The following is a 10,209-nucleotide window of genomic DNA, read 5'->3' as shown; positions in this document are numbered from 1 at the left end:
CTACTTGAACACCTAGTTCGTTAGTTTTAGCTACAGCCCTCTCCATTTTGTCGGCAACTGAATCAACTTTGGTGGCGAGTTGGGAGATCAGGGTCGAATTGGATGTAACAGACCTTTCAATTTCCAGTAGCTTCTCCACGAAATCATCTTGCTTTTTTCCCAACCTCTCAATCGCCTTCAGTATATCATTTAGTATTTCCGTATTTAAGGGCTCAGATACCTGCCGTCGTATCTTCAGAAGAGGGCTGTTAATCGGGGTGTCTGAAGATGGTAAACAATCCATACTTAAATCCTCTTCGACTTCGGGGGTGAGTTTAGCATAACTATGCACACGCTTCACACTTTCCACCATTCCTTCCATTTATCTCAGGTTATGTTTCAGTCAACGCACTCGACAGGCCGCGACAGTTCAATTCTAACAGTCCCAAAAGGCAAATATTCTCAATTCCAGCTTAAAAACGTTGTAGCATCATTCAAAACATAAAGACATTTGTAGAACTAACGCAAAAATCAAGGAAGGAAAAAATAGATTAAGTTTTGCACAAAAGTTTATGCGAGACAGAAACGGTTCAGCTATGCAGACGCCATCTTGGCGCTCATAATTTGGTAAATCAGGTTGTAATTTATGACTATGTACATATTAAATACACATTAGTCGTTATCCCCATGTAGAGTGGGCATAACGATCATAATAATCAACAGTAAAAATACAACACCAAAGTGTATTACTACCCCTTTTTAAAGCAAAGTTATCCATCTGCAGATTGTTACGGAATGCAATGTTTCTCTGCCTTCATAGTTTAAATCTGTTGATGCTCCTTGTTCATAATGTTGACAAATTATACATCTGCATAATTTGCCAACATTATTAACCATTTTTGACTAGATTATATAGTAAATGTGAACTAATTTGGGGGGGTGCATGCACATCAACACATTTTAAAGTTGTTAATAAAAATGACTAGCTTTGTGTTGATATTGTAACTAGACAGTACATCTTAAGAATAAATCCAGAAGAACCAAATATAAAAATTTAGTATACACACACACACACACACACACACACACACACACACACACACACACACAAATTAATTTAAAAATTCATTATTCAACAGTCATTGACACTTCTTCAACCATTCAAACTAGCAACAACAGAGATGTCAGAGGAACAGAGAGTGTCTGCTTCAAAGCTCATACCATTGTACAGGATGTTGCAGCACAAGCTTGCACAGAAAAAAGGAAATGCAACGCAGGAATCAACTGTACAATTAGGTAGGACACTATGACCATACGTGTAATTGGCCATAACTCTCATATTGTTGTCATTATTTTAATTAATATGGTTTTCTCTTGTGTTGGCTCATAGGCTCACATCTACAAGAAGGTCTGCACTCCAGATGTGGAGGGTACGAGACTTTTAGAGCCTTGGCACTGGCTACACTGCTGGACCCAAGGTTTAAAAATGTGGCTTTTGGAAATCCTGCCAAAGCCCTGGATGCTGAAAAGCACATCACACTGGAGTGTGCTTCACTGATGCGTTCAAACACAACTCCTGGTGAGTTTCAGTCTATGTTATCTTATGTAATGTGATTCATGAAATTTATACTTCATATGTGTTGTCAGTTTATGATTTGTTACTAATTGCCGTTTCTTTTAATTCAGAACCACAAATGTCAACATCAGGCCCATCATCAACACCAGTTGAAACACAAGACAGTTTATGGGAACATTTTGACAATCGTATCCGTGAGACCCAGATGATACACAATCCTACAGCTGATGCCACAGTGGAAATGAAAAAATACCTCAGCGATGCGTTTTTGCCCAGAACTCATGATCCTCTAACTTACTGGAAAGAGAGAGCAGTAATCTTTCCTCATTTGTATGTCCTAGCTAAAAAATATCTTTGTATGCCAGCAACAAGTGTCCCTTGTGAGAGAATTTTTTCAAAGGCTGGAGAAATTATCTGTAAAAAAGAAGTAGGCTGAGTCCTTCAACAGCAGAGAAATTAATATTTTTGAATAAAAATCTATAAGAAAGGGAGACATTGTGGCTTGATTTATTTTTATTAATATTCATTTTTCATGACCAAAATCACATTATGCAATGTGAAGAGACTACAGGTTACAAGCTTCATATATTACAAAAATACAATAAAAAAAAAAAACCAACACATTTTTTTATTAGCTCTTTGTAAAGGTTGTTTCAGATCAACACCTGCAAGTGACCACTAGGTGTCACCGTGGAGACGGGTTTCGGATTGATTCGAAGCCTCGAAACAAAATGGCACATTTGCTTCGACTGTTTCATTGCTTCACGAAGCCTCGATCTGCCCATCTCTACCTGCCAGTGAGCAATGGACATAGGACAGTTCTTTAAAAGAAAATAGACAGATTCAGGTGAGAGACTAGGGACAGTTTTTTTTTTTGTTCTTCTGAAAAGTGTTAAAGAGCAACATGCAGGTTGAATTTATAACTGAATTAATACATTATATTGTCTGCAGAGGTCTTTTAAAAACACATATGTAGAAATTACTAATGAAATCTCATTTGATGTAGAGCTTTTGATGAAAATGTGCTAGGCTCTGGAATACGCCTTTCCCGCTATCAACGCGTCATATGACGTAGGGCGAGGCAAACAAAAGAGCTCGCGGTCAGCTCTCATTGTGGGTGTTGATGTAGTTAGAGCAGTACAGAAAGTTTTAGAGAAGCCATAATGGTAAATTATTGTGTTTGTGCTGGTTGCACGAATTCCAGCCTGTCAGGACATCGTGTCCATCATTTTCCTTCTAGAAAAAACAAGGCTTTTCGGTCTTGAGTGCGTTTTGTGCAGGTGAAGAGAGCAGACTTCACTGCCGCGTCTGTTACCACACACTCGGTCGTTTGTGGCGCACATTTCACTCCGAGAATTATCGACCTGGAGATTTGTTGGAGTCTCGGATGGGATTTCGGAGTAAGGACCACGTGAGGCTGATTACTGATGCTGTTCCCTCGGTGCACTCGATGGAATCAAGTCCACCGTCAAAGTGTACACCGGATTTTGGCGCAGGCTGGACTGGAGGACAAAGTGCTAACGTTAGCAGACATTCTGTGCTACGAAAACAAGGACTTAGCAGAGTAAGTCTTACTTTTAATTATTTTAACTCTTCATTTGCTCATAATTATAGGCCTGTGTTCCATCATAGGCATGTTCGTCCACACCGGAGAACTCGGTTTCTTCATTCGCATCCATTGTAACCTGAGCTTGAACTTGACCAGACTCCCTCGCCCATCGTCACTTCCGGTTAGTGCTTTATAGACGCGGAAGTTATTTTATCACAATTTATCTCAAAATATCGTTAATGGCTAAATATATATTACTCCAGTTCAGAAAATCTAGTTGTTTTATCATCAACATACACTATGCTATATAGGGGTGTCCAACCTGCATGTTGCTCTTTAAGCTAAAGTAACAGATAATCAAATTACTTATCTAGGCAATGGTTATTTTTTTTAAACCCACAATGGAGAATACAGCTTCTCTTGTGAAAGGAATTTGTGATTTAAAAAAGTTTCTAAGCCCAATAATAATAATAACAATAAAGACATATAAAATGACCCGCCTCTGTGTGCCTTTTGATCATATCCTTAGAATCTGTAAATGGTCTCCATTACATTTTTGTGACATGACAAACTGACCTCAACTCTCCTGCCTACAATATATTTGTGTATGATTGTCAGTGCCAAGGGAAAGAGAGGGAGATGGAGAAGGAGAAAGCGAAAGGGAGAGCATGCAGGAAGAACCAGGTGAGGAAACAACAACAATAAATTGACATATAGTGAATAGTGGCAAGCAAAACAGTAACTACTCATACTCCTATACTAACTTATTGTCATTAAGTAGCCTATATTACATTTACTTTTTGTAACATTATTTTACACCACATTTTTTCATAATAAAGGAGGAGGAAAACAACAGGGAGAGTCCATAAGGGATGAGAGGGAATTGACTAGTGAAAGAAATGAAGAGACAGAGGGAGTGCAACATAGAGACCACCAAGCCAAAGCAACAGAGACAGAAGAGAGCTGTTCAGACTTAGGGGATAAGGACACTGGTCCTAAACAGTTAAAGCTGTCTCAATACCCTCATACTCAGTTTGGCACACAAAAAAGAGCCTTTCAAGAACCATTTTTTGTAAATAATTTACAGAAGATGAATTACATTTTGTTGTCCAAGTACCTGTTACTTTGTTCAATGACAATAAAGCTGAATCTAATCTAACCAATCTGATGACTGTTGATACAAAAGGAGGCACATGGAGTTAACGGTCAGGAAAACCAGCTGACTGAAGAAGGTTTTGTGTTTGTTACAGGGGGCTGTCTGTGTGAACTCTCACAAATAAGCTGGTGCTCTGAAAAGGTCTAAAAAAAAAAAAAAGAAAAAAAGTTAGTTGAACCAATGTTAAAATGATAAAGTTATTTTTCAATAGACATATTTTTTGTTTTTGTTTGAAAAGAGGGTGGTGGTGGCAGTGGGGCTCATTGGGTGCTCAGCACCACTAAAGCTCTGACCCTAGAATCGCCCCTGGTTGTCAGTTTGAGGCAGAGGTGATTCAGAGCCTTTGCCTTCTGCTGAGCATTAAAAAGATGCATACCACTCCCTACAACCCAAAGTCGGATGGTATGGTTGAGCACTTTAATAGAACTTTGATTGATCAAATGGCTAAGACGCTGCTAACTTATGGAGTGGAATGGGATGATTATGTGAAGCAGGTGGCTTTTGCTTACAAACATCGCCTCACTCCAGCACTCATTTCACACCATACTTTTTGACCCAAGGTTCCCCGTTGATGTACGGTCACCCCTGGCCACCCCCTAGCTCCGCCACTGCACTTACAGATCTCATTTACTTTAGGAAACAACACATTCTTTAGCAGTTAATTAATTTAAAATGCAATTGGTTGTCCTGTCACTGTAAGAAAAGCTTATACTTCGTTAGGAGAAATTATTGATTGCATCAGCAGAGTGTGAACTGTATGGGGAAAATATATATGATTTCGTGCTCTGGACTCACGGATGACAGATTCCCATGCTGAATTTGTTTCCTCACTTCTGACAAAACTGTACGCATGCACAGTGAGGCAGCTCATGACCGTCTGAAAATGTACCATGATGTAGGAGTGTGTCACCAGCTTTACCCATCTGCTTGTTCGGCCCCACAAAACTCTCCTGGGGTGGAGATTCGATTCCCCCTCACATTAGCAACCTGTGAAAATTGTATGTGGACTGAGGGCTGTCCAAGCTCCCTTTGAGGGTGGTAGGCAAAGTGAGTTTTCAAATGTATTCTCAATCCGTTTTCCAATTCAGTACTCACTTTATTTAAAAAGTGAGTACCATTGTGAGAAGACAATTTTTTTAAGCACTCCCCATTTTGGAATGACTTGTCTGATCAGAGCCTTCACCACTGTTGTAGCACTTATAAAACATCTCAACAAAATCACAAGACAATATTTATTTTCTTGACACAATTTTAGCTCAATGAAGTCCATCATAATGTCCTGAAAAAAAAACAAAAAACAGGAGTGGTGGACGAGGTAAGATTGCTTACCTCACCTTCCCACATTATTCGCTGCACATATGTGACAGTTGTAAAAAATACATCTCTATGCCAATGCTGTAAATCCTGGAGTCTCAATCAATTATTAGCCAATTTTTTTTAGGCATGTTCTGCCCCATATGGGCCTTTTTATTTTTTTTAATTGGGATACAGCTGTTTTGGCAAAATGTTTTGACAAAAAAAAACTTGTTTGCCTTAGTGTTCCTTTAGACACATCTTCCACTTTCACTCTCAAACATCTCACTCTCACACCCCCCTCTGACCAAGACTTTGTTTCTTGGTCAGTTTGCATGTTTTGAATTTCAATCAATTCTGATGGTTGTTGCGCATATTTGGAAATCAGGCATGTAAATGTTAAACCAGTTGTTGGTCGACATTTGAATTTTTTAAAGAATCTGAAAATGAGTTTTCTTTGAAACGTCATCACTGCTCCTTCGTGAAGAGTGCACGCTTACGCAGGGGCGGAGCCAGGAGTTTTTCAAAGGGGTGGCCAGGCAGGGTCAAGCGATCAGTCTGTGGTTGCACAAAAATGTTCAGGCAGTATTTTTATATCGTGGGACTGTTGGGGAGGGGGGGTGATTGAGTGGATACAATGACACCCGGGACGTAAATTTGGCGACCTTGGTGTGCGCACATGTAAAGTTGATGATTTCATTACATTACAGAGATGATTTCACCTCTAAAGAACTAAATTGTGCCAAAAAAATGACCAAAAAAAGGACTAATTGCGAGTGGGGTGGCCAATGGGGTGGCCAGGCTTCGGTCCATGGTGGCCACGGTCACCCCTGCGCTTACAGATCTCATTTTCTTTAGGAAACAACACATTCTTTAGCAGTTTATTAATAATTTTTTTTCCATGTTTTAAAAAAAATTATAATATTATTATTATATGAAGTCAGGACAATATTTTCAAACATTGTACAATAGTAATACAACATAAATGAGGATAACATAGAGCTTTCCTTTTCCCGAGCCCATACCATCCCCAATCCCATATCACCCACCCCCCAGGATAGGTCTTACATGTCGCACACACATAAACGCACAAACAAACATTTAATGGGAAACCACAATAAGTGAGCGTTTAAAATAAAGTAAAAAAAATTTATATATATATTTTTTTTAAATAAATAAAATAAAAACAATGGAGGGAAAAGTGGTTGTGGGTGAATGCACACCCTAATCAAGGAAGGGTTTGTAGCTCATTGAAATAAGTAATAAAAGAATTCCAGCGTTTGAAAAAGTTATCAGTATTCCCTCTGAGAGTGAATTTCACCTACTCTAATTTTAGAAAGAAAATAAGGTCCTTCAGCCACAGAAGAGGACTGTGAGGATTTCCAGGAGAATAGGATCCTACGCCTTGACAGCAGAGTAGCAAAGGCAACAACATCTGCCTGTCCTCCATTAAGGAGCTGTGGGACTGGCGTAACACCAAAATAGCTAGTAGGGGGCTTGGTTCTAAGTGGACTCGAAGAATGTCTGAAAGGATATTGAAGATAGAATTCTTCTAGTTTGGGACAAAGGGAAAACATATGGCTAAGATGGCAGGGAGTTGTTCCACACTTGACACAGGTGTCATCAAACTCTGGGTAAATTTCTGATAATCTTGATTGTGAGAAATGCAATCTCTGTACCACTTTAAACTGGATAAGACCTAGGCGCACACATGACGAAGAGGTACATATTCTCTTGATGGCTCTTTCCCAAAAATCCTCACCAAAATCTACTCCCAGTTCAGTCTCCCATGCAGCTTTATAGCTATTCTGCTTGTCAAAAGACAAAATACTTTGATATATTTTTTAAATGAGAGATTTTTGGTGAGGTTTATGTCTAAATAACTCTTCCCATGGTTGCCTTGGGGGTGAGTAGGGAAAGTCGGGAAAGGTGTTGGAGACAGTGCCTAGCCTGGAAATACCTGAATAAGTGAGTGGGGTTAAGTTGTGAGAGGTGGAAAAGTCTGAAAAGTTGGCAAAAACATTGCCTATGAATAGGTCACTGAAGCTCAATATGCCATTTCTCTCCCAGAGACGAAAGACGGGATCTGACTGAGAAGGTGGAAAGAGATGATTGCTGCAGATGGGCATTTGAGTAGAGGCAGAACATGACTGAAAGTGATGCCTGAATTGATACCATATTTTAAGAGTGGAACTGACAACATGGTTGTCTGTGTAGCGAGAAGGAGATAAGGGAATGGAAGAAAACAAGAGAGCAGGGAGGGAAGACGACACACATGACCCAGCCTCAAGTTGGCACCACGATGTCTGTGGAGCATCCAGCCAAAACAAACACTTCTGGATGTTGGCTGCCCAGTAATAATACATAAAATTAGGCAGAGATAGCCCTCCACTGAGCGTGCATTGCTGCAGCAGGGATTTCCTAATTCTGGGAGTCTTCCCTCCCCAAGTAAATGAGATGAGAGCCTGATCAATACATTTAAAATACGATTTGGGGAATGGATTGAAATAGGTAAATACATTTTGGCAGTATGTTCATTTTAAAAGTAGTCTTTATATGGGAAAGGAATGAAGTTAGCATCTAATAGGCAAGATAGTGAGTGAGTAACATTAACTCCTAAATATTTAAAACCAAGACGATTCAATTGGAATGGCAAATCAGACTGTTGAAGTGGAAGCGCTGTTGCATTTAAAGGCATACTTAAACGTTTTTGCAGGTTGAGCTTGTACCCAAAAAAGAGCCAAAAGTTTCCAATAGAGACAAAGGTATGTGGGAGACAGGGTCAGTTTCATACAAAAGCAAATCATCGGCATACAAGGCATGTCTGTGTTCTGACCCCCTGCAAGTTATCCCTACAAATGAGGGCGAGGTTCTGAGTGCAATTGAGAGAGGCTCAATAGCTATAGCAAAAAGCAAAGGGGAAAGTGGACAACCCTGGCGAGTTCCACGGGACATGGTAATATAGTCAGATTTGAAATTATTAGTGTTGATAGAGGCTAGAGGCGATGTATACAAGTGGCGTATCCAAGATATGAATGCATCTCCAAAGCCAAACTTAATCAATGTGGCAAAAAGATATTCCCATTCAACTCTATCAAAAGCCTTCTCGGCATCCAATGAAATTACTAATTCAGGGCGGTTATTTATATCTTCGGAATAAATTATATTAAACAGGGTTTGAATGTTGAAAAATTAATGACGACCTTTAATGAAGTCAGTCTGCTATGCCGATATTATGCTGGGCAGAACACCCTCTATGCGAGATGACAGTAACTTTGCCAAAACCTTAACATCAGCATTGAGAAGGCTAAGGGGCCTGTATGATCCACATGTAGTGAGGTCCTTCCCCTCTTTTAGGAGAAGGGATATTGAGGCTTGTCTCATTGTGGGGGGAAGAGAGCCCAGCTTCAGTGACTCCTCAAACACAGACAATAGCAGTGGGGCCAGTTTGTCATGACATTTTTTGTAAAATTCAGGGGGAAAGCCATCAGGGCCAGGGGCTTTCCCTGACTGTAAAGACTTGATAGAGCATATAATCTCATCAAATGTTACCGGAGCATCAATTTGCTCAGCCAGCGTGGTTTCAATTGTGGGTATCTCCAAGTTATCCAGAAATTCTACCATCACATCAGAATTATCTGGGGACTCTGATGTGTAAAGTGAGGAGTAAAAAGTTTTAAAAACAGAGTTGATCTCCATAGGGTCAATTGTAAGAGTTCCAAGTCAAGTCAAGTCAAGTCAAGTCAAGTCAAGTCAAGTGGTTTTTATTGTCGTTTCAACCATTACAGTTAGTACAGTACACAGCAAAACGAGACAACGTTCCTCCAGGACCATGGTGCTACATAAAAACAACAAAAGGACCAACACAGGACCACATGAGACAACACAACGAAATAAAATACCTATAGAAAATACCTATATATATATATATATATATATATAAAGTGCACGTGCAAACATGTGCAAAGTACGGGACAGTACAACAAATTACTGACAATGAACAGGACAATAGACACAGTGCAGCGCTGACCAGTACTCAGTAGTGCAAAAAGATGACAGTTTCTAAAAATGTAAACATAACATACTATGAGAAACTGTTCTATGCACATAGCAGTTACTGAGGTAGCAGACAGTTATAAAGTGACTGTAATTAAAGTGCAACTCAGGACACGTGTGTGTGTGTGTGTCAAACCAGTCTCTGAGTATTGAGGAGTCTGATGGCTTGGGGGAAGAAGCTGTTACACAGTCTGGCCGTGAGGGCCCGAATGCTTCGGTACCTCTTGCCAGACGGCAGGAGGGTAAAGAGTTTGTGTGAGGGGTGTGTGGGGTCATCCACAATGCTGGTTGCTTTGCGGATACAGTGTTTTTTGTAAATGTCTTTGATGGAGGGAAGAGAGACCCCAATGATCTTCTCAGCTGTCCTCACTAGCCTCTGCAGGGCTTTGCGGTGCAAGTCCCAAACCAGGCAGTGATGCAGCTGCTCAGAATGCTCTCAATAGTCCCTCTATAGAATGTAGTGAGGATGGGGGGTGCCTTCGAAGAAAGTAGAGACGCTGCTGGGCTTTCTTGGTGATAGAGCTGGTGTTGAGGGACCAGGTGAGGTTCTCCGCCAGGTGAACACCAAGGAATTTGGTGCTCTTGACGATCTCCACAGAG

The 10,209-nt window shown here is 40.3% G+C and overlaps 1 protein-coding gene across 1 annotated transcript; it reads left to right on the top strand.

Annotated features, from left to right (window-relative positions):
• Window positions 1–1,115: 1,115 nt before the first annotated feature.
• LOC127632880 (zinc finger BED domain-containing protein 4-like) lies at window positions 1,116–2,026 on the top strand. The gene is made up of 3 exons (XM_052111704.1): window positions 1,116–1,275; window positions 1,370–1,558; window positions 1,666–2,026. The coding sequence occupies exons 1-3, from the start codon at window positions 1,161–1,163 to the stop codon at window positions 1,989–1,991; spliced, it is 630 nt and encodes a 209-aa protein (XP_051967664.1). The 5' UTR covers window positions 1,116–1,160; the 3' UTR covers window positions 1,992–2,026.
• Window positions 2,027–10,209: the final 8,183 nt, after the last annotated feature.

This window comes from Xyrauchen texanus, chromosome 39, assembly GCF_025860055.1.
Source record: "Xyrauchen texanus isolate HMW12.3.18 chromosome 39, RBS_HiC_50CHRs, whole genome shotgun sequence".
NCBI lineage: Eukaryota > Metazoa > Chordata > Actinopteri > Cypriniformes > Catostomidae > Xyrauchen > Xyrauchen texanus.
This window is presented reverse-complemented; position numbering and strand designations above follow the sequence as displayed.